General features: G+C 45.3%; 1 protein-coding gene and 1 long non-coding RNA gene across 15 annotated transcripts in view; one reads left to right on the forward strand and one right to left on the reverse strand.

Annotated features, from left to right (window-relative positions):
• Positions 1–18: 18 nt before the first annotated feature.
• Positions 19–4,318, forward strand: LOC118349988 (uncharacterized). The gene is made up of 2 exons (XR_004802834.2): positions 19–222; positions 765–4,318. It is a non-coding gene; the product is annotated as an uncharacterized LOC118349988 (long non-coding RNA).
• MEI1 (meiotic double-stranded break formation protein 1) overlaps positions 946–25,069 on the reverse strand; it is a 73,150-nt gene continuing 49,026 nt past the window's right edge. For 4 of the 14 annotated variants that reach the window (XM_025458367.2, XM_025458373.2, XM_025458318.2 and 1 more), the window contains 11 exons: positions 20,881–21,046; positions 19,688–19,792; positions 17,433–17,543; positions 16,955–17,115; positions 13,726–13,807; positions 13,362–13,537; positions 4,198–4,279; positions 3,645–3,799; positions 2,191–2,322; positions 1,895–2,004; positions 946–1,123 (listed from right to left, as the gene is read on the reverse strand). In XM_025458367.2, coding sequence (XP_025314152.1) covers positions 1,078–1,123; positions 1,895–2,004; positions 2,191–2,322; positions 3,645–3,799; positions 4,198–4,279; positions 13,362–13,537; positions 13,726–13,807; positions 16,955–17,115; positions 17,433–17,543; positions 19,688–19,792; positions 20,881–21,046 — 1,326 coding nt within the window. In that variant the 3' untranslated portion in view covers positions 946–1,077. The other 10 variants (XM_025458336.2, XM_025458354.2, XM_025458349.2 and 7 more) reach the window with 10 other exon arrangements.

Below are 25,069 nucleotides of genomic sequence, written 5' to 3' on the forward strand. Positions count from 1 at the left end.
TCCGGCCCCGCCCCCCGCGGGCCGAGCGCAGCGAAGGGGAGTCGTGTCCCGCCCACCCCGTGCCGGGCGCTCGGGCTGGCCGCCGCGTCTCCTTCAGGTTGGAGGAAGTGAAGTCTGCGTGGGGTCTGGGCCCGACTCAAAGGGCGCGTCAGCGGACTGGGGCCCTGACCGAAACTTTCCATCAGCTGACAGTGTTAAGCCGAAATTGACCGGATCGGTTCGGTGGGTCACGACTCGCTGTTGTTTTTCTAAGAACCCTGCAGTGCGAAGTTGGCGCCTCTGCTCCAGTCCCACCAGCTTCTAAACCCAGTCTCGGGGGCCTCCCTATCCGTTCATTAGGCCGGAGTTCAGTTTTGTGCAGGGTCGGTACAGCCAGACCCCAGGAGTAAGGGTGGGCTGCCCAGTTCCCGGCACCCAGAGGGGGTGGGGGTGGGGGACCGGGAGGCAGAGGCGCGGTGGGCTGAGCTGGGAGCAGGAAGCAGGCACAGGTGTGGAGAGCCGACAGTAAAAGAACCGCACACGTGGACATAGAAATACAAGTGCTGGGGAGAGCCCAGGGAAACACGAGGGGCCTGCTTCAGCCAGGGAACAGTGGGGGCTCGGCTAGCGAGGCAGATTTGCCCTGCTCAGCCTCCTTACCTGGGCATTGCACCTCTCTCCACCTTCACATGAGGTGAGGCAGCAGGTAGAGTGCCTCTAGGGCACTTGGATCGCACGGGTAGCAGTAGCAGGTAGCGAACACTTAGCCTTTCTCGCACTTCTAGCCCCGTGGATGGCCGGCCGGGTATTTTCTGAGTACAGCTGAGGCAACCGGCTGGTGCTTCTTACATGTTACCAGGACACATTCCTTTCTGAAGCAATCCACTATCTGACTGGCAGAGTTACCAGCTCCAGGGAGTCCAGAGAAGTTGAGACTGAAATGTTTTTACAGAGCCAACAGAGACATGCGAGTGTATCATTTTATTTCCTTATTCCATGTCAACAATGGAGTAAATGGCTACAATTGTCATCCATTTGCCCAATAATTCTGCTCTGATTTTCTCTTCTCTCTGTTTCTGGGCCTTCGAGTCATGAGGGTCAGTCTCTGATGTGGGACAGGGATACAGCCACTCCTCCCAGGTAACTGGCAGAACATGAGAGGAGAACAGCAGAAAGGTAGAGCCAACCATGGGAGAACCACACTTCCAGAGCCCAGAATTCTTCAGAATTGTGGGCTGGATTCTAACACTGGGACCTCAACACCTGGGTAGGTAGTTGCTATTTAACAGAACCGTTTCAGGCACAGGGGAAGGAGGAGGGACAAGGAGGTAGCCAGTGGGGGTGCGGAGGAAGCACGACCACACAACACCCACCAGCTCCACTGGTGTCTGGAGCACCACAACCACCCCAGAGGGCCTCTAGCCACTGCCCACAGCCCCAGTCTTTCTCGGGGACAGGTCAGTCATCAAGCGCGTGCATACATGCACCATTAGGCTGAGGGAAGCACCAGTATGAACTGGGTTTGGACTACTTTCTCTAAAACTCTTGGGGAAAGACTGGCTCCTTCCTGAGTTTGGTGATGTGGCTTTGGAGACAAACAGGGGTCACATCTTAATGCTATCACTGTGTGATTCTGGGCATGTCATTTAACCTCTCTGGTCTAAGTTACAGCTATGCTAACACCTCTACCTTCTGTGAGGATTAGACACAGTGCATGTAATGTGTCTGGTCCTTGGTGGGAATTTAAAACAGTAAGTCATTGTCCTTGCTATCACTATTAATTATCCTCATTAACACATATACTTTAAAGGACAAGGCTACAGAGAGTGTCACCCCTCTGAAGCATGATGCCACAGCCTCCCATAGCCTGGGTGACCTTGCCCAGACCAAGGCTCCCAGATGCAAGAAAGGATACAGCATGTCCAGGGGCGGCTGGGCGGAGGAGGTGCTGGGGGTAAGGCCCTCCAACGAGGTCTGCAAGGTCTGAGCCATGCTGTGATCAGCCAGGAGGCCCATGCTCTGGACCTGAGAGAAGGTGGCAGGGAATACAGGCCTCAGTGGCCACTCCATACAGACCCTCTCTACCCTCTACCCTCTGCATTCCTGGCTTCCCATTGGCCGCTGTGGCTAGAGCGCCCATTCTCCATAGTGAAGATGGTGGTGAGTGGATCTAGCCTTATGGTGGCTATACAGCATTCCCTTCCCACCCACCTGCAGGAAGAAGCTATGCAGAGCCTGAAGTGTGGTGTTCGACAGGGTGGAGAGGTCAGTCAAAGCTGCGCCTTGCAGAACATGATCCACCTCCTCGTGAGAGAGGACACTGCTGCTCTGGAACCGCACAAACTAGGCCAGGGAGAAAAGCCCCAAACACACAGAGATTTGGTATCTCCTTCATTCACTGACATTTCCTGTGCCTCTGCTGTGTTTGGCACTGGGCTGAGGGCATAGATCTGAAGCCCAGAGAACCCTGCCTTCAGGAGCTCAGGGTCAGTGGGCAGAGGTGGTGGGGTTGTATCATAGAAGAGTGGGGTAAATGAGGCAGACTGTGAAACCCTGAGAGTTGGTCCTGCTGACCCCTTCAGTACTCTTCCCCTCACTCCCTGGCCTGTCACCTCACACTCATGGCCAAAATAGAATACATGTGGTTACCCAAATATACCACCATGTGCTCGTGTCCCTGCTTTCACTTCCACTATCTGGAATATTTTTCTTCTTGGCCTATTAATCCTTCAAGTCTCAGCTAAAATGTTACCTTCCTGTTGAATGTTCTTTCATTTCATTAAAGAAATACAGGCATTAACTTAGTGCTTACTACATCCTTATTCACCTCTCCCTTCTGGCTCTGGCAGAAGCTATTACAGTTGACCTTTGAACAACACAGGAGTGAACTGCACAGGTCTGCTTATACACAGACCTGTATATTTATTTGGGGTAAATATAGTACAGTACTGTAAAAGTAGTTTCCCTTTATGATTTTAACATTTTTTCTAGCTTCCTTTATTGTAAGAATACAGTATTTAGTACATAGAACATGTGAAATACGTGTTTATGTTATCGGTAAGGCTTCCAGTCAACAGTGGGCTATTAGTAGTTAGTATGGGGAGGGGGAGTCAAAAGCTAACATGCAGATTTCCAACTGTGAGGGGGTCAGCACCCCTAACCCCCATAGTATTCAATGGTCAACTGTACTCTTCTCTGTGTTCCCATACCAAATACTGATTTATTCATTGATCCACTTCACTATCATTCACAGGCTCACTTTGTTGTTTATTCAATAGGCACTTACTGCATTCCAAGCACTTAGCATATCTTCTGTGCCACTAATACTGTCTTGTTTTAACTATTAGTTTCCTTATCTATATCCTTCTCTAGACTGAGGGACCCTTAAAAGCCAGAGCATTTGGCTCAGTGACCTCTTTGGTCCCTAACATAGGATCTAGATGTGGCAGCAGGCCCTGGCCAATGTTTCATGTGTGAATGAATTAGAGTATTTGGGTCTTTTGGGGTGAAAAGATGTGGGTGTTTACAGGAAATTCTCTGAGCAGGCCTCTTGTAAGGTAAAGGCCCACCCAGCCCCTCTACTTTCTACCCTTCTACCTGGACTCTTCAAAAACACCCAGCTAATGACATTCTTCACCCCACAGGACTATCCATTCTGTACTTACCAGGGTCATGAGCCTCAAGATTTCAGGTCTGAGGAAGGAACTCTCTCCAGCATCCAGGAGGGTAAACAGCAAAAACCGATTCCAGGGCTGGGAGACCACATGAAATGCTATAGGAAACATCAGTCGCCCTGGGTTGTTACTGCTTTTCCATAGGCCTTGGAACATTGATGAAGAGGAATTTCTTTTATTGGCTTAAAAAGGGGCTGCTCAGCTAGAGGCAGGGCATTGGACAAACTGGCCACTGGAAGTTTCTTTTTTCCCTGGGCTTCTATCCACCTATGCTGCATGGCTTAGGGAGACCACATATCCCACTATTGTGGGAAGGGTTCTGCAACTTTGGAGCTTTTGTGATTTTGGTTGGGCAGGTTACTTGACCTCTTTGGACCATAGTGTCCTCATCCATATAATGGGCATTGCAATGCCCTTGCATGTTGTGAAAAGAATTAAACAAAATGAATGTAAATCAAAAACCAGAGGTTGGGAGTCTGAGACAGAAAGGTGGCAGGGGCTGGCCAGCCCTATGGGAACATCAGAGAATGGGGAGGGCTTCTACCAATGTCTGGGCTCCGGGCATGCAGGTAGTCAAGCAAGGCTTCCAGGCAGCCAACACAGGCATAAGACAAAAGAGGGTCCTTCTGTAAAAAAAATAAACAAATAAAACCCATTCGTGTTAAGTTTTGCTACCAATGAGTTTTGATACCAACCAAGAAAAAATCATTTGGTTTTCAGAATAATTTGGATTTCAGAATTTCAGATTTGGGATTGTAACCCTGTAGATAATCAAGAAATGTTTGTTGCTTTCATCTCTAAACCACACATGGAGCATAGTGCTTATACTGACGATTTACCTACATTTATCTACATTCAAGAGACTGTTTCAGAAAAGGAGAGGCACCTGGGTGGCTCAGTTGCTTAAGCTGCTGCTGTTGGCTCAGGTCATGATCTCAGGGTTCTGGGATAGAGCCCCATGTCGAGCCCCACTTTGGGCTCCCTGATCAGCGAGGAGTCTGCTTCTCCCTCTCCCTCTGTACACGCCCCCACTCCTGCTCTCTTTCTCAAATAAATAAATAAAATCTTTAAAAAAAGAAAAGAGAGACTGTTTCACGGTTTCAGAAAAGTGGTTAAGCCCTGAGCCCCACTAAGAGATTCACAGATTACACTCTGTAAGAACCTCAGTTTATCTAAGCCAGTAGGTTTCAACCTTTTTTTTTTTTTAAGATTTTATTTATTTGACACAGAGAACACAAGCAGAGGAAGAGGAAGAAACAGGCTCCCCACTGAGCAGAGAGCCTGACACAGAGCTCCATCCCAGGACCTTGGGATCATGACCTGAGCTGAAGGCAAATGACAGACTGAGCCACCCAGGCACCCCTCTTTCAACCTTTTTTTCAAGCAGAACCTTACATCAAACAAAATTTTATGCTCTAATAAGGATACCAAAAGATCTCATTATCATCAGGCATTAGGGAAATCCAAATGAAAACTACCATGAGACACCACAAAAACCCACAAATAGTTAAAAAGACTGACAATACCATGTTGGCCAGAATCTGAAGCAACTGGAACTCTCAACTTCTGGTGGGAAAGTAGAATGGTGCAGTCATTTTGGAAAAACAGTTGGATGGTTTCTTATAAAGTAAACATATACTTACCTTATGTGGTAGGCAGAATTTTAAGACAAGTCAGTCTCCTGACCTTTGCCCCCAGATTTTACTCCTGTGATTATGCTACGGAATATGGCAAAAGGAAGATTGTTTGGGCTCAATCTAGTTACACCAACCCTTGAAAAACAGTTTTGTCTGTCTGGTGACAGAACCAGAGAACCTGAAGGTGTGAGAAGGACTCAGCATGCATCATTGGTGGTTTGAAGATAGAGGGGCTGGGTAAGGAAGAATGTGGGCAACCTCAAGAACCTGGAAGAGGCCGCTGAGGAAGAAGTGGATTTTTTAAGATTTTATTTATTTATTCATGAGAGACACAATGAAAGGCAGAGACACAGGCAGAGGGAGAAGCAAGCTCCATGCAGAGAGCCCAGTGCAGGACTCCAGGATCATGCCCTGAGCCGATTGCAGATGCTCAACCACTGAGCCACCCCGGCGTCCCAAGAAGTGGATCTTTCCTCCAGATAAGCACCCAGCCTGGCCACCACCTTGATTTCAGCCTTGTGAAACCCTGAATAAAGAATTTGGTCAAACCCACCCAGACTTCTGAGTCTGAGTAGAGAACTGTGGGATAATACACAGTGTGGGGCTAAGCCATTACATTTGTGGTAACTTGTTACACACATTAGAAAGTGAGTATGTCATTTGACCCAGCAATTTCACTCCTAGATATGTACCCACGAGAAATGAAGCCATATGTCCACACAAAGACTTATAATTCAGTTTAAGAACTTTATGCATAATAGCCAAAAATTTAGAAGTCCCAAATCAATAGGTGAATGGATAAACAGTTGTGGTATAGCCATATAATGGATGACTACTCACCAATGAAAAGAAATGAAGTACTGACACACATGACAATGTGAATGAGCCTCAAAAGCATTAAGCTAAGTGACAGAAGCTAGACACACAAGACCACATTTTGTATTTTATTTATATAAATTCTAGAAACGGCAAAACTATAGTGACAGAAAGCTGATCAGTGTTTATGAGGGACAGGGATAGGGAGAAGAGATGGACTAAAAGGAGCACAAGGGAACTTTCTGGAGTGATGGAAATGTTCAATACCATGATTGTGGTAGTGTTTACAAAACTGTAAAAGCTCATTTAATTGTACACTTAAAACCAGTAAATTTTGTTGCATGTAAGTTACATCTCAAAAACATTTGCATTTTTTAAAATGCAAAAACTAACCCCCAAAGAGGCTATGCTGTCTTCACACTGTTCTTTGGAAGGCAGCAATGTGGTGGTTAAGAATAGGGGACAGGAGCATGTGGGTGGCTCAGTTGGTTAGGCATCTGACTTTGGCTTGGGTCATGATCTCAGGGTCCTGGGATTGAGCCCCTGAGTTGGGCTTCCTGCTCAGCAGTAGCAGGGAATCTGTTTGTCCCTCTCTCTCTCTGCCACATGCCCTGCCCATGCTCTCATTCTCTCTCTCAAAGAAAATCTTTTAAAAAGAAAGAAAGAAAAAAGAATATGGGACAGACTTGGGCTTGCATCCTTGCTTATTAATCACTTACTCTAGGTGACTCTGGCTAAGGTCACTTATCCTTGCTGACTGGGGATAAGAAAAAATTACTGAGTTGCTGACAGGGTTGGATGAGAATGGGTATAGACTATTCAGCCAGTGCTTGACACAGAGTAAACAATAAAGGGTGAGAGCAGCCTCATAAAATGCACAACAGAACACTCCCCTCTTTAACAACCCCTGGGTTTTCTCCACAGAACCCCTAAGGCCTCCAAGGCACATATTCAAATGTTTGAGCTAATCTACTCACCTCATTTTATAGCTGAGAAAATGAGAGCCAGAGGGAAAAAAAAATACTTGATCTGAGGACACCTGTACATATCAATAGGTGGCAGGTCTAGAAAACCCTAGGCTTTGTGCCCTTTCTCCTTCTCCAATCTAAAATTAACTCTTAACCAGTGGGAATTTCCAGCCTCTTCCCAAATACCCAAGACCACTTGGTATAATACCCAGCCACTGCCTTTGGCTTCCCCATCTGGTGAAGAGCTGTGGCCTGAGTGTCACTCTCTGACCCAGTGTCCATATTACCTTATATACCCAACGAGGGCCAGCTGAAAGGTGGATGAAGAGCCAAGGCCATTGGGCATTAGGAAAGCTAGGTACTACCACTCAGGTAACAATGGCACCTGTTCACAAGATGCGCATCTTGGAACACTGAAAGAACATGGATTTTGTAGCCAAAGAGACTTAGGTTTGAATTCTGACCTAAAAGTGTGTGACCTTTGACATGTTACTTACTATCTCTGGGACTCTGTTTCCTTGTCTATAAAACTGAGATCAGGGGCACCTGGTTGGCTCAGTCGGTTAGCATGCAAGGTCTTGATCTCAGGGCTGTGAGTTCGAGCCCTGCATTGGACTCTGCACTGGAGCCTACTTTAAAAAAAAAAAAGAAAGAAAGAAAAAGGGCATCCCCGGTGGCCCAACAGTTTAGCACCACCTTCAGCCCAGGGTGTGATCCTGGAGACCCAGGATCGAGTCCCACATCAGGCTCCCTGCATGGAGCCTGCTTCTCCCTCTGCCTGTGTCTCTGCCTCTCTCTCTCTCTCTCTCTCTCTCTGTCATGAATAAATAAAATCTTTTAAAAAAAAAACTAAGATGTAATTTCTACCTTACAGAGGAGTTGTGGTGAATAAATGACATGTGCCAAGTGCTTACACAGAGTAGGCACTCAGTAGATGTCCCCTCCCCACCTCCTACTCTCCTAGAACCTTAACCTGACATGAACCTCTGCTCTTATAAGAATGATCCTTGAGATCAAAACCTCACGTCTTGTAAAACTAATTAGCTCACTGATTTCCAAATTAGTAACAACATTCCACTCCCACCCCGATCACAAAGCCAAGTCTGAGCACAAGGAAAAACTGCCTCTTCCCTGCCCAGGCCCACACTTACCCTTCCCCAGGTTTCCACAGGAATGTAGCAACTGGACTGGAATCCAGTTACACAGTCCTGCCCCACGAGAAAAGGCAAGCTCCACCTCCTGGCCATGGTCTCCATCTCCAAAAAACCCAAAACAAGCCTACTATATTTCTATTCTGGAGACATTCAGAGATTTACAATCCTGGTGGCTCCTCTAAGAACTAAGCAGAAGGGAAGTTTGCCCTGGCTTCGCCCTACTCCAATGTAAATCATGCCAGTGACCACAGCCCTTCTTCAGACCTTTCCACTGCTGCTACTAACCTCCCTTCTTTCCCCTCTGTGACCCAGCATAATGAACTCTGGACACCGTCTCCATCCTCACTGCAACCAACACTTCCCTGCTATGCTCCATTCCTGGGGGAATTAAAGCAGTTCTCATAGGCCCAAATCATTTAACACTGAAAGACTCCTTTTATTTTAGATAGAGAAATGGAGGCTCAAGATTCATCCATGTTGTAGCATGTGACTGCTTCATTACATTTTATGGCCACACAGTATTCAAGTGTGTGTACATACAATTTATTCATTCATCAGCTGGTGAACATTAGGGTTGTTTGTACTTTGGAACTATTATGAATAGTACTACTATGAACATCTGTTTGTCTACACAAGCTTTTGTGTAGACAAATGCTTTCCATTTTCTTGGGCATATACCTGGGAGTAGAATTGTTGGGTCATATGGAAACTCCGTGTTTAGTTTTTTGAAGTACTTCCTGGTTGTTTGCCAAAGTAGCTGCATCATTTTGTATTCCCACCAACAATGTATGAGAGTTTCACTTACTCTACATTCTCACCAAAATTTGATATTATTTGATTAGCTATCCATCCCAGTGGGTGTGAAATGGGCCTCACTCATTTACTTGGGTCACTGCAACAACCTCTTGCTCCACAGTCCCCCCTGCCTCAGGCTTTTTCCTCCCTCTTCCCTACTGAGGTTGCCAATGATCAGTCTGATAGAAGCCCTTGGTGGCTTCTCTCAGCACTTCTTGGCCTGGTATATAAGTTACTGACTAGCATGGCCCCTGCCCAGCTCTTCACTGTCATCTACTTCTCGTTGCCCCCATTCCCCACTGCACACTTCTATATCATGTACTTTTACTCATTCTGTCTTCCCCGCCCAGAATGCCCTTCCCTCTACCTCTTCCTAGACATTGTTTTAGGCTGAATTCAAATGTCACCTTCTCTGTGAGGCCTCCTCTGACCCCTGCAAGCAGAAGTTTTTGCCTAAAAAAAATTTACAGTTTTATGGAAGAAGACAGAAATGCAAATCACTGATCATATAATAAAATATGATAAATGCGATCCTCATTACAGGGTTGAATAAACCATTCTGGAGCTCAGAAGTGGGGGTGGGGGAGAGAAAGAGGGGAGGACAGACAGACCTCCTCTATTCTTGGATTACTATGGAATAATGTTTGCTGAATGTATAAATGACTGAACAAATACAGAACTATTTTTAAACAGCAAACCTATGGAAGGGTCTGAAGGAGGCTTAGCTCCAGTCCTGGGGGAAGGACAGAGAAACAAAATGGCTCTTCCATATACTTCCTTGGGTTAAGGGCAGTGATAGAAAGGTCATTATGGCTGAAAGCAGAAGGCCAGGGAATTTCTCAGGAGTGTGTCATTGAGAGAAGGGAGGAAGGGGCTACTTGGTCCTGTTCATCAGGGACAGTGACTGTGAGGCTGAGAAACTCAGGCAAAGACCCAGGAGCCTCTTCATGAGGAATTCATGAGTTATTCAAGTTGATTCCTCTTTCCAAGGACTGGTGAAGATAGCAAAAAACTTCTAGAGATAAATAGTATATTATTCTACTTAAATGAGCTACCTAGAATAGTCAAAAGAGCCAAACAGAGAAAGCAGAACAGTGGTTATCAAGTGATGGGGAGAGGGGGCAATAGGAAGTTATGGTTTGATATGGACAGAGTTTTAGTATGACAAGATGAAAAGGTTTTGGAGATAGAAGGTGGTAGTGTTTGTATAACAACATAAATATATTTACTACCACAGAACTATACCTTAAAATGATTTTTAAAATGGTTAATTTTGTTATGTAATATTTTAGCATGATTAAAAAAAACTGCCAGGGGCACAGAAGAGTGTCCCAGGCCTGGTGACCCCTAGGCTCGGGCAGGGGAGGTAATAGTAATGGTGGTACAGGAAGTCACTGACCCTTTAGTGTTTAGGCTACTGGTTTAAGGAAAGTGCTTCAATCATTCAAGGATTGGTTCAAATGCAACCTCTCCTATAGACTTTCTTGATTCAAATAATAGGTCATTTTGGCATTAATTGTAATCATTAGTGCTTCCTATAATCTGTGTACTTCAGCTAGAACCATATTATATTCATTTCTGTGTCTTCATTCATTCATTCATTCATTCAACAAACACTGAATGCTAATTTGGTGCCAGGGTTTATGCTGGATATTGAGTATAAGAGAGTCATTTTTCTCTTACTTCTGAATGTTAAAATAGTAACCTCAGCCTGTTAAAAACATTGGAGAAAAAGCATTTCTCCTTGCTCCCACATTTAACTGGCTCCTCTTCACCCAAGGAGAGATTTATCTAACAGGTAAAATGCTAGCTTAACATTTACTGTGCCATCAGAACAGGATCAAGGTATTAAAGGTCATGCTCCCATAAACTTAAACTTTTTTTTTTTAAGATTTTATTTATTTATTCGTGAAAGACACAAAGAGAGAGAGAAGCAGAGACAGAGGCAGAGGGAGAAGCAGGCTCCCGGGACTCTGGGATCATACCCAGAGCCAAAGACAGGCAGGCACTCAACTGCTAAGCCACCCAGGCGTCCCTAAACTTAAACTCTTAAGATCACGGCTAGGTGGCAAAGTGTCCATAAAGTAAACATAATATCCTTGCCTATGGGCTTCTGATCTGGCCTGGGAGAAAAGAGAGTGGTTTAAACCTTTTAACACTCTTTTTTTTAAGATTTTTTTATTTATTTATGAGAGAGAGAGAGAGACAGAGAGACAGAGAGAAAGGCAGAGACACACGCAGAGGGAGAAGCAGGCTCCATGCAGGGAGCCTGACGTGGGACTCGATCTCAGGTCTCCAGGATCAGGCCCTGGGCTGAAGGCAGCGCTAAACCACTGAGCCACCCGGGGTGCCCCCTTTAACACTTATAAAAGCTCTCTTTGGGGGAAAAAATTATATATATATATATATATATATACACACACACACTCTCTCTCTCTCTCTCTCTCTCTCTCTCTCTCTCTCTTTTTGGAGAGATATAAAGATACTACAATGTTAATAGTGGAATCTAGGTGGTGGGTGTGTGAATGTTCCACTATAAAATTCTTTTACCTTTGCTCTATATGAAAAATTCCAGGCCTAAAAAGCCCATATGACCTGAAGTCCCAGCTACATTCTACTACAGTGTTTACGAGAAATAAAGCCAATGTTTTGGTTCTCATCTGATTCCTGATTTCTCATCTGGTTTTGAACCCACAAGGGGAATAAAACGCAAAGATTAGTCAAACACAGTTCCTTCCTTTAAGAAGGAACTTCTTTCATACCAGTGAAGACTGGTATGAAAATGGAAACGTACAACAGAGAGAGCTAAAGGTATAGAGCCTTGTGCATAGATGTGCTGGCAGGACAAGTCTCAGCAACCACAGAGTCAGCACAGAGCCACTCCTGGAGCGTCCTCTATCTCCTTTACATCTCCAACTTTTTCCATACTGTGCACAGGCCCAGTAGGGATCAATACTTAAACATAATCTCCCACAATCAACAGCCATATTCTATATGCACAGTAATTATCTTGACACCAAATAGATTATACTCAAATCAAGGCCTTCACCTCACCCCCAGGAAGTTTCTATAACTCCTCTCATTCATTTGCTGGCTCCTCTCACCTCCCTCCTCTTGGCCGATGAATGACTTGCTATCAAATCATACCAGATCTGTCTCCTTGGACAAGCTCCAAAGGGCAAGAAAAGAGAGTCCAAGTATAACAGAATAACATCTAGGGCTTCAGTCACCCCATAGCAACCAGCTCATATTTGAAAATAATACACAATAAGCTCTTTAAAAAAAGAAGAAAGTCCTGGAGAATCAAGGATGAGAGACAGGTTATGAGACCAGGGACAGCAAATAAGTCCATACCAGAGAACAAAATAGTGTTGCCATCAAGATCAATCCCATTTCTGATGCCCCCTCTGCCCTTGGGGAGGTAAGACAAGTCACTTGGTCTTTCTAGCCCAGCTCAAGCACCTCCTCCAGGAAACCTCTGACAGCTCTGCACTAACCCTACACTAGCCCATTAGTTACTCTGAACTCCCACAGTGCAGTGTGTCCCTTTACCCCAAAACTGATCACAGTGTTATCACCTTTTATTTCTCTGGCAGCCCCTCCCCAAATGTTCACTCGTCAAAGGCAGGCACCTGACATATTTCCATGCCCTCACCACTCTTCACAGTATTTGATGGCTGGATAAACAATGAACTCCAAAAGTCCTCTAAGCTGTGAAACATAAAACCCTTTGGGGTAAACATCTACTGTCTTGGCTTACATGAAATTCACCCTTCCTTTTTCTGTGAACAGTTTTCTTTTGGAGAACCATCCTTCTTTCATGTTCAGTCTACACTGAGTTATGGAAAGCTCACCATATGTCCCATCCTCTGGGAGAGGGCGCTGTCCAAGCCAGGTCAACCAAAGCATCCCATGGCCCAGCCACAGCGAACAGCACATTACCCGAGCCAGGCTAATGAGACTCAGTTCTAGGTACTGTTGGGCAAGAGAAAGTCTCTTGCTCCTGGAAAGATATAAGCCAGGTGCTTTTGTTGGTTATCCTACCATCCCATGAGAACAAAGCTGAGATGAATGCAGAACCAAGACTGGAGACAGAGTTCTGATAACACTGTCTGAGCCTCTGGGATCTAGCTGGGCCTGAAGCCAGTGCTAACCCCTGACCTTCTCAGTTATGAGCCATTTTGAGTTTCATTTCTATCACTGTAACTTTAAAGGTCCCAATTAATCCACCCTCCAATCCTGGAGGAAATACCAGGTTCTTGACAGGTAGCCATCTCTTCCTATTGTTCTGGATAAAGCAGGCTCCACCAACAGGCTCCCACTCAGCAAGCACCTTACCTGCACCAAGAGGTTCTGCAGTCCAATGACCAGGGACAATACTTGTGATGTTCCCAGTGGAGCTAAGACAGTGTTCTCAGGGGCCAGTGGTGGCTGGGCCTCTGAGGGCACCAGGGTCACAAAGGCAGAGGAAAAGCTTTGTTGCAGGGCTGTCCGCAGGAAGCATAAGATGGCAGCTGAAAGCAAGAAATCCCTTACACCCAGTCTCTGCCCCCTTCCCCACGTCCCACCTAGCTTTATCACAGGGGGAAGAAAGTGGAGATAACAATGGGGTGACCATAGGCTGGTCTGGTGGGGGATAGCCCCATCTCACAGCCAAAGGGAAAAGCTCTTCTTTTCCTGCTAGCGGCCCCTGAGGCCATACCTGAGAGCAGCGCAGCCTTTTTCTTTGGGAAGCTGAGGACCTTCAATACTTGGTCCAGATCCACGGACAGTGTCTGGTGAACCTGGTAGGACGGGGGTAAGGGGATAGCTCCCACAGTCTGGCAGCTTGAGCAGAAAATAAGCTGTCCCAGTATCTCCCAGGTACCCATACATACCCACTACATTCAGAGGGACAGAGAGGACAACACAGTCTTGTGAGCCCACCAGTCCTAGATTCAGGAGTGTGAGGAGGCAAATTAACCTGTACATAGAAAACCTTTCTTTTCCCAAATATCCCCCACTGTCTCACTAGGGAGCCTCACTGGCCTCATCTGTGGTTGAGTCTCCACCTCAGCCCAGCATCCAACTAATTTAGATCTAGAGTCAGACAGAATCAAAACCCTGGCTCTGCCACTAGCTAGCCATGTGGTCAAGGGGAAATCACTGCCCGTCTCCCAGCCTTTCTGTATGAAATGGGAACAAGGCCACCTGCTTTCACTCCCTCCAGAACTACTGTGAAGAAGAGCTGAGGATCAGCATTAGTGAATGTGCTCTTTAAAGCCAAAGCAATGTCCAAACTGAGGGGATACGTTCAAAGCCAAGTCTGCTCTGCTCTCCTTACCCAGAGAACACATGCTGCTTCAAGGCAGGAATTACTTCTCTACTGGATCTATCACAGTCTGACACAAAGCAGTTCCTCAATAATGCTTGTTGGCTAGTGAAATCAGCAGGTTCTAGGCGGAAGAACCAACTTGTACAAAGGTATTGAGATAACATACTAATATAAGATGTTAATAGAGGAAACTGTGTGGGAGTTATTTGGGAACTAACTCTCTGTGCTATCTGCTCAACTTTTCAGCACACCTAAAACTGTCTTAAAAATAGGGATGCATCGGGCAGCCCCGGTGGCGCAGCAGTTTAGCACCGTCTGCAGCCCAGGGTGTGATCCTGGAGACCCGGGATCGAGTCCCACGTCGGGCTTCCTGCATGGAGCCTACTTCTCCCTCTGCCTGTGTCTCTGCCTCTCTCTCGCTCTCTCTGAATGAATAAATAAATAAATCTTTAAAAAAAAATAGGGATGCATGAGTGGCTCAGTGGTTGAGTGTCTGCCTTCAGCTCAGGGTGTGGTCCCAGAGTCCCAGGATCAAGTCCCACATTGGGCTCCCTCCCCGCAGGGAGCATGCTTCTCCCTCTGCCTATGTCTCTGCCTTTCTCTCTGTGTCTCATGAATAAATAAATAAAATCTTAAAAAAAAAAAAAAAAGGCCATTAGAGGTGCCTGGGAGGCTCAAATGGTTAAGCGTCTGACTATTGGCTTCAGGTCATGATCTCAGGGTCCTGAGATTGAGCCCCAAGTCAGGCTCCACACTCAGCCAGGCTACTTATCCCCCTCCTCTTCCCCCTCCCCTTCCCTCCCCTCTTTCTCAATCTCATAAATAAAACAACTTTTAAGAGGACAATTAAATTAAAAATCAGGGCAGCCCAGGTGGCTCAGCAGTTTAGTGCTGCCTTCAGTCCAGGGCGTGATCCTGGAGAACTGGGACTGAGTCCCACATTGGGCTCCCTGTGTGGAGCCTGCTTCTCCCTCTGCCTGTGTCTCTGCTCCTCTCTCTTTGTCTCTCTCATGAGTAAATAAATAAAATCTTTGTCGGGCTCCCGGCATGGAGCCTGCTTCTCTCTCTGCCTGTGTCTCTGCCTCTCTCTCTCTCTCTCTCTCAGTGTGTCTATCATAAATAAATAAATAAATAAATAAATAAATAAATAAATAAATAAATAAATCTTTAAAAAAAATAAAATAAATTAAATAAAATCTTTAAAAAATCTTAAAAATCAATTGATCAAAACCAAACCATCAACAGTATGGAGCTGTGAAAGAGTAGTGCTGATCTGGATAAGAGCTAACAGTTGGTCAGAGGACAGAGAAGGAGGATAGAATGGCAGAAAGTAAGGCTGCAGAAGGGCCAGGTAAGCAGGGTCTCAGCGGCCATGTGGAGAATGCAGAGACTGGCTACAGGGACAAGAGATGTGGAGCTAGGGAAAGGGGAGGAGCCAGGAGACTGAATAGGCCACATTAGTGGTGAGGATGAACTATCAGGCCTGAGCTAAGGGAGTGGGGAGGACTTAGAGTGGAGGTGGTTAGTAGGTAATTGGCTGGGTGTAAGCTGAGGACCAGGGCAGAGCCAGGGACACAGTGCAGGCTTCCATCCAGACAGGTAACTACAGCGGTACAGGTGGGCCCAACAGCCTCATACAGAAAAGCAGAAAAGGTTCCTATCCCAAACTGATGCATGGTCAACGACCAGAAGACTTACTATAGTTTAGATTTGCCACAGCCTGATGCCATCTTAGAGGCCAAACTTTTTGTTGGTTGGTTGGTTTTTTTTAGAGGCCAAACTTTAAAAATGACTTCACTTCTACACAAAGAAGCATGTGCCTGGCCCTAGAATGGCACAGAGTTGGGCACAGGGCAAAGATACCTCAAAGGCTAGAAGATGGTTTCTATCCACAAGGTGCAGTCAGGCTGAGGAAGGAGACACCTGAATGTGGAGCAGCCCACAGACGACCTCCTGCAGGGCTCTATGATGACAAGGTCCTACACAAGGGGGTGGGGAGGGACTGAGAAGAAAGGAGGTGCTCTGTGGCTATGTCCACTGTTCCCTTCCCCAACAATCAAAACGACAGCTTACATATGTGGCATTAAACAGCTTACCACCCAGCACAAGATCATAGGCTGGCTTCTGTCTTCCTGTCCAATCTGACCATCCACTCTGTACATTCTAATCACACAGCACCTCACCAGTCTCCAAGTATGTACACTATGTCCTAAATTTTTGTAGTTTCATGTCATTGCTCAAATATTCCTCTTTACTTGGAACATCTTTTCCCCACTATCTTTGCCTGGTACAGTCTTACTTACCTTTCAAGGCTTTGCTTAGAGACTACAAGTTTCCCAAGTGTGGGGTACATGGTGTATTTCTTATTTCTCTGTGCTTAGAACACAGACTGGCATGTAGGTTATCCATATATGGTAAATTAATGTAAACCAACCTGACAACAACCCTGGATGTTTTCTTCCCCATTCCATAGGCAAGGAAACTGAAGTTCAGAGATCAAATACCTTATGAAGGTTACTCAGCTAATAAGCCACAGAGCTAGAACCAGAACTCAGGAACTTTGTCACTCCCTTGTATGCTACCCCATGCCCCAAAGCCACAGGAGTTAGTGACTAACCTGCAGACTGGCATAGTGCTGCTGAGCAGAGAAAGAGGCAGTGAGCAGCCAGGCGGAGCAAAGGAGTTCAGTCCTGGGAGAGTCTACCTTGGTCCAGGTGAGTGCCAGAGTCTTCTCCAGAAGTTCAATCAGGGCGGTACTGCTAAGGAGTACTGCAGCAGCTGTAGATGGTTTGGTGAAGCAAGGGCCACAGAGGTTATGCAGGAGCCCCGGCTCAGTGCCAGCCTCATGATTAGCACCTGAGGGGAACTTCATGCACACATAGTGAATAAACAAACAGATCAGTTTGAGGCTTTAAGGGTTCCAACTTCATTCTCAAACCACAGGTTATCAGAACCAGAGGGACCTTATGACCATCTGGCCCAGCTATATCCTCCCCTTATATATTTTTATAAGAGGAAGAAACTAAGGGCAGCAATGGCTACAGACACTACCCAACACCCTTTTCTCTTCGTTGTCTCAGCTGGGGCCCCAGCACCTCTTTTCTGACTGCTCGGTGTAGTCTGATGAAGGCTCCAATACAGGAAGTTGAAGGAGGGCTGCAGGATATCCACATCAGCAGGGCTGCATTTCCCACACAGCTTGCTCACTGCAAGAGCCCCAGGCACCCCTCATGTAGCACTCTATGTTTTAAATGCTTACCAGCACTCACAATTCTCATAGGTTATCTTTAACCTATCCTTCTGCTGGCTAATGTCAGATGTCAATCTGTCAGTCTTGGGGACCAAGCACAAACTAAGTGTCCCTGGTAATACAGCCAATGGAAAGAAACAAACACAGACAAACCTGAAGGTATGTTCACACTCTCATCTAAAAAAACTTCAGGCAAGCAGCCCTCAGCTGTACTTAGAACAGACTACACAGGGGATCCCTGGGTGGCTCAGCGGTTGAGTGCCTGCCTTAGGCCCAGGGCATGATCCTGGAGACCTGGGATGGGATCCCACATCAAGATCCCTGAAGGGAGCCTGCTTCTCCTTCTCCCTGTGTCTCTGTCTGCCTCTCTCTCTCTCTCTCTCTCTGTCTCTCATGAATAAATAAAATCTTTAAAAAAAAAAAAAAAACAGACTACTCAAGTTGAGGTGACCTACAGGCATCCTGTAACAGCATTCCTGCTGGCAAAGACTCCAGGTTGGAGAGTCTGCAGAGGTTATCCAGGCTAACCTGCCACTTGAGCAAGAGAAGATCCAGCCTCTGAAATCTTCCAGCAATGGGTACTCACCACCCTCCCAGGGGACTCCATCACCGTCAGTGTGCAGTTCCCTTAACGTGCCATATTCTCTCTCTCACATCACCCTCATCTGACCAAATCTTTAACTCCTATTCAGCAATTGAGATTCAACTCAAAGTTTATCTCTTCCATAAGCCCTCTGTAACCTCTCAAGGCAAGACTAGATGCCTCTTCAGGCTCCCCTAGCCCTCCTCAGAGTAGTTTCTACACTGTAGATATCTATAGAACACATGCCTTTCCTCCTAAGATTCAATACTCTCTGCTCCCCTGCCCACCATCCCCAATACGAAATCTATCCAAGTCTCCACTCACTGTGTTGGCAGCCAAATCATACTTGACTCCTAACTGGCTTGTGGTCAACTAGACAAGCAGCCCCCCTCCTACCCCTGTCCTCCACCTACAATGCTCTCAAATAAAAGACTCAAGGATTATAAGTAAATGTATATTACATTTCACATGTATATTTCAGATCATCATTTCCCCCTCCAGAGGCCCTTTTGACAGCAGTTTGATTTTTGTCACAGGCAATCTTCCTTCCCAGCTGAGTGTTATCCTTTATCTGACAGATAGGCTGGGTCCAACACCAGGCCAGGCCTGAAGGCCCTTTTTAAGCTTGACACTGATCTCATGAGGAGGCCTGGGCTCCAAGTGAGGAGAAACCATCCTCATCTGTGGCCACGACACCTGACAGTCCGCAGTACTGAACACACACCATTTTTCCTATTGATTTCAGTATTTCCTCAATAAATCTTCCTAAGAATGCTGCCTATTGGGGCAACCCGGGTGGCTCAGTGGTTTAGCGCTGCCTTCAGCTCCAGGGTGATCCTGGAGACCCAGGATCGAGTCCCACATCAGGCTCCCTGCATGGAGCCTGCTTCTCCCTCTGCCTGTGTCTCTGCCTCTCTCTCTCTGTCTCTTATGAATAAGTAAGTAAAATCTTTAAAAAAATGCTGCCTATGAAGGGCAACTACACTAATCAGTAGTGAAAGGTCCCAATGTGGTTTGGTATGGGTGGAAGAGGTCTAGAGAACTGTAAAGTAGATCATTAGATTCTGAGTCAGTTGTGGAGTGAGGTGGAGAACTGACCTTGTGCCAGGAAAAGTGAGTCTACACAAAGAGTTCCACTGGAGGTCTCTTGCATGCCAAGCATTGTGAGCATTCCACATCTAGTTACCCCTTATTTCAACCCTAAATCAGCTAATTACTACTATTTAACTTGTAAGGAACCTAAAGCTAGGTGATTGCCCAAGATTGCATAGCTAGTGACTGAGAATAAACCCACGCATTTCTGACTCTAGAGGTGTATCTGTCACACAATGTTCTGTTTTTGTTTTTGTTTCATTTCCCAAATAGTCCCATAGTACAACTAGAGAAAGATCTAAAATGTCCCATAGCAAGAAACCCACAGGAACAGTGACCCACTAGCTTCTTCCAAAGGGCTGAATGATGGAATAAAGGAGCATGCCCAGCCCTGGGCCCTTAAGCCCTGTCCCAAGCCCAAGCACCTTGGTGAAGAAGCTTCATGGCCATGCTGTCCAGTTCTTGCTCTGACATGTTCTTCAGCTGCACTAAAGAAAGGAGGCTCAGTAGCAATGGCAGGTTCCCTGAGGCTGTGAGGAACAAGGAGGGCTGATCAGGACACCTGATACTCAGATCACCCCAAGGTTGGACAGATACCCTACCCCTTTGTAAATATTTGTCGGGATTCACTCCTACTTCCTGCCTTCTTCTTAGGGCACAGGGGCAACTGACATATTGAGTGGCAACTCTGGGTTGGGTACCAGAAATTTGATATCTCAATCCCCCTTGTGAAATAGGGATTATTTCTATTTTGTAGTTAAGAAAACAGGCTGAAAGGCTGAGTTACTTCTCCAAGCTCCCACAGCCAGTTAGTAGCAGGGCCAGGACTTGAACCTAAATCTGAGTTCAACGTCCACATTTTTTCAATTTTGTTTCCACGAAATCTCATGGCTTTTATACATTATTATCGGTTAGACAGGAATTATCCTTTCCTGAAATGGAAGGACTCACCTCCTCCAGACACCCTTAAATCTACCTCCAAACTTCCATCCTCAGTCAGGACTAGATCAAGTGAACCACAGTTCTCCTCCCACTTCCTCTTAATTGCTTGGAAATTTTAAAATTCAACTTTTTAAAAATAGGAAAAGAGAACCCAATGCCAACCTTTTCAGTGTCTTTTTACTGTACCAAACATCAAACTTCTTTGACTCTAAGGAGTCCCATTCCAGATTTAGAAACTATCCTTCTGTATCTCACTGGCAGCTTCTAACACATTTCAGATCCACTCCTGTGCGCTGCTGCTGCCTTCCTGGCCTCCCCCTTATTTCCCTCTTTCTTCTTCTCAACTGAAGGTTACCATTCTTGTGACAAACAGCTGTAAGCACATGCCATGCAGGGTGGGGACATGCATGCATACACTGAACACACCCACCTATGCTAAACAGAGACATTAAACATAAACATATGTAACACACACACACATACACACACACACCAAATATGCTGAGTGCTCACTCTTTGATGAGAGGAAGGAGGTAAAGTTTAGCTTGATGCCACACTGGCCTTTTATTTTGCAAAGAAAACTCTGATTCTTTCTCCTAGAGCAGACTTCATCAGGGCAGAGATGCCCACTCCTGAGTTTCAGGTCAAAACATGCCCCCCATAGCTGCAGACTGACCTTCTGAGGGAGAGGCCCCATGTTCCACCAAAAGATGCTGTAGGATCAGCAGGAAGTGGCCTCGGATGAGACCACCCACTTCAACATCCTCATTCCTCCTCAAAAACATTCTTAGGACAATTAGTACCTTGTGGGCTGTGTCCACTGAGCTGGAATAGATGAGATCCTGAGCAGGAGAAAAGGAAGCCAGACCTCAGAGAATATCATAGTTGGGACAGTGAAGAAGACAGAGACTGGGGAAGGACCCAGGATGATGGTGTCATAAAACATGGGGAAGGGAGTGCTCCCTTACTTGACACCTGTTATGTATTAATCTGCTGAACAGGTCCATCCTAAATAGGAAGAAACAGCCTCAGAGAGATTATGTGGTGTGCCAAAGGTCACATAACCCAGTAAGTGGCACAGCTAAGATTTGAATCTCCTACCTCCAAGTCCAAATATCTTTCTACTTTCCAGGATGCCTTTCTCTGACAAATATAAGTTTTAGGGTCAAGAAGAGGTTTTTTCAGGACAGAGGACCTGAATGTGCCTTAAGGGAGGAAAAGAGAGGGAGGTGGTGATGTCACAAGGCAGGAAAAGGATAGGTTAGGACAGATTCAGGGCACAGGAAGGGAAGCGAAGACCAGGTCAGGCCCCTTCTCTTCCATGGCATCTGGCTATTTCTGCCCCAAGCTGTAAAGGCCTTGGGTTCAGAAAGTAGGAAAGGACATCATTTTTTATTTGCTCTCAGAGTTATTTTAATGAGTATATGTTAAAGGCAAAGCCAGTCAGAAGTCACACCAGAGACTATCCTACTGATAGCTCCGGCACCTACCAGCTCAAACAAGCCAATTCCTTTGGACAGGTTAACATGCTGAGTGCTATGAATCCAAGGTCACACACAGACTCCCTTTCCAGGGAGGACAGCTGACACATAGAGACATGGCTACAGGGCACCCAGCTAGACAACTCCAGATGTGCTGATCACTGAGTGACACATGGGCATCAGGGCTTGGCTCTTCACAAATGTCCATAGCTGCCAGAGTAACAACTATAAATCAACAGCAACTGCTCAATCAGGCACTGTAATGTATTCAAATTGTAGCTGTATGTTTGCTGATACATTATCTGTATCTTCCTAATAACTCTTCCAGGTAGATGTCACCCTAATTTTTCAAATGAGTAAAAAGGCAAATTAAATGGTCTGCCTATTAAGACAGCAGTGGCACTGTAAATTCTACTACACTATGAGTTAATGAAAAATACTGATAAGATTGGCTTCATCTTTGTCACCTTGCAGGGACTCAGAAAGCATCTCTGGAAGGAAAGGATCACAGAACAGGAGGGCTAGAGAGACTACTGGTTCATTTACATCAACCCTTTTACTTTACAGGGTATGAGGCTGAAGCCCAGAGGAAGCATGATTTGCCCAAGGTCAAACCAATTTCCTGATCCTGCTTCATCACCAGCACTTGGCTTTCTAACCAGAGACCTGGTCCCGCAGAATCCTGAGTTAAATTTTAATAGTCCAAAAGAAAGACAGCTACTCAGCCTTTGGTGGCTATGGTAAATGCAGGGGCGGGGGGGGGGGGGGATGAGTTGCACCCCACTGTGTGGGTCAGTGGGGAAAGCTCTGGGTGGAACATGGCCCAGCTCCTGTTCAGAGCTGTCCAGAATTTTCTGGGGTTGGATCAACTAGGGTGATGTGGCCAAGGAGGGAACAAACAGCTTCTGTGACATTACCGTTTTTCATATTTAAACAACCTACATGAAAGACCACCCATTGATAAGAGTGGCAATTAACACCTTTGTTTTCAGCTGTTAATTACCCATGTCAAAAACAGAAATTGGTACCAACATATATTTTTAGACTCTTCCCCTCCTGTGGCTAGAAGCTGGAGAGAAATGGTAAGAATTATATATATAAACAGACAGCAAAGTTGTTCCTTGCTATTCTTTTTCACCACTGATGTTTCCAGGATCCAATTTAGTGAAAATCTCATTAACTTTAGGCTCCAATCACAGTCATGACCCTTGTAAGTTACATGACCTTGAACAATTCAATAAGCTGCTCTGAGATCAACATTCTCTGATTCAGAGTTAGTCAATGATCAGCGAATGATATCCTATGGTGTATAGAATAGAAAGAGTGTCCCTACGTAATCTTTCCACATATTATTCCCATATATTTATCCACATGTTATCTCTACTTTATACACAAGGAAACCAAAGCTCAGAAAAGTCTTCATCTTCCTGGGTCTCTACATCGGATCCAGCCCTAAGGATAGATCCTTCCTGTTGAACTCTAGGCCAGCAAAGTACAAGGCTCCTTCTCTGCCCACGAAGGAGGGGTGGTGTGTGGTTCACATTCAAGGACAAAAACTGAGTCACCACAACAAAGGGTGGGGCACCTGCTCAGCTTCCCTGACACAGGGTCTATCTGAGGATTTGGTCTCTCGAGATTCATTTTCTATTTGGCCTTTTTAAGTACTTATGTTCCTTAAAGCTAGTAACCTAAGATAAGTCTTCAACCAGAGAGGGATCTTAACCCTAGAAAAACCCAGATTGAAAAAGAAAACTTAGGGGAGGAAGATAATGAGCTCCGTTTTAGACAGAAATGTCTAATAGTTAGCTTTATGGAGCTGGAGCTAAGGAGAAAAGTCACGGAGAAAGAGATTTAAGTCATCAGCATATAGCAGGAGGCAACCAAATCCATGAGAATTATTGACACAGCCTAGAAAGAAGAAACTGAATAAAAAGAGAGCCTAGGAAAAAAACTTTGAGGAACAATCAACTTTCAAGCACTAGCCAGAAAGAAAACCGTAAGAGACTGAGAGAAGCACCAAGAAAGGTAAAAGAAAAATTAAGGGAGTTTGTATTGCCAAAACCAAGAATGTGCCAATAAAAAGTGGACAATTGTAAAAAAAATAACAGGTCATGTTAAGATGAGAAAAAGTCCACTGTAAGTAGTCACAAGAACATTGCTGTTGATCTTGGTAAGAATGGTTCAAGTGTCAATGGAGGCAAATGCCAATAAGTGAGGGAATAAAAAAAATGACAATTTTGAGAGCTAGAAAACTACTTCTAGGAATTTGACTGTAAAGAGAAGGACAAAAACATGGAAAGGGTTAGGAGGGCAAGGACCAGTGAGAGTCTGGGTCCGAGTAGAAGATAACCAGAATAACCAGGAGTAAGTCTATAGGGACTTAGACTTGCCTACCACTCCCACAGTCCACGGTCATGATCTGAGATTTTTTTTTCTAGTCTCACCATTCTTTGATTTTCTCCTTCCAGTGATGCTTTAGAAGTCTCTACAAGGTTACAGATGAAACAAGCATCTGTGATTTCCTCAACGGCAAGGACCAACCATATCTGAATTATCTTTGTATCTCAATATCTAGGGCCTAATAATAAAAACCAAATAAATACATGATAAGAGAAAAAGTGAACAACTAAACTCAGGGCTTCTAAAAACCTGCTCATTCCTATCTTTCTCCAATCTCAACTCATGGTGACATACCCTCCATGCTCCAAAATCACACCAGACCACTCATTCACTGTCCCTGAATCGCAGTAAGCACTTGGATGCTTGCCGTGCTGGCCTAGCAGGATTCTCCCCCAACACTTTCACTTATCAAATCTTTTGCAATATATGACAGAAATTACACCCTTCTAACCTCCCTGCCACCCAAGCACTCTGCCTTACTTTTATTGCCACACTGTTATGACAGGTATGTTTGGTTTGTTGTGTCTGATTCCCTCCCTGGCCCATAAGGTAGGTTGTAGTTCCAGTTCCTCCCTATACCCTCCCTGCTCAAATAGACAGCTCTCCTGTTATATAGGACACTGGATCAGGGTTTATTTCTCTCTTGTTCTCAGAATTAGCTCAATTTACTGGGAAGAACATTAGACAGGGAGTCAAAATCTGGGTTTTAATCTCAACTTTTGTGACCTATGGAAAATTTTCCTAAACCTATTTCTTCATTTGTTTAAAAAGAAAAAAAATATTTCAGAAGATCTGCTTTTTTTTGAGACTTTGTCTAGAACCCTAATTCAAAGGGTCAGCAAATATTTATAAGTACCTACTGTGTATGAGAAACCAACCATGAATGCTTCATCTGGCAAAGAAAATCCAGTATCTCACTTTGTCCATTGCTACTTTCCCTGGCACCCATCTTGCCTTCCTCCTCTATAAACTGATTATTTATTT

This window comes from Canis lupus, chromosome 10 (genome assembly GCF_003254725.2).
Source record: "Canis lupus dingo isolate Sandy chromosome 10, ASM325472v2, whole genome shotgun sequence".
Classification (NCBI taxonomy): Eukaryota; Metazoa; Chordata; class Mammalia; order Carnivora; family Canidae; genus Canis; species Canis lupus.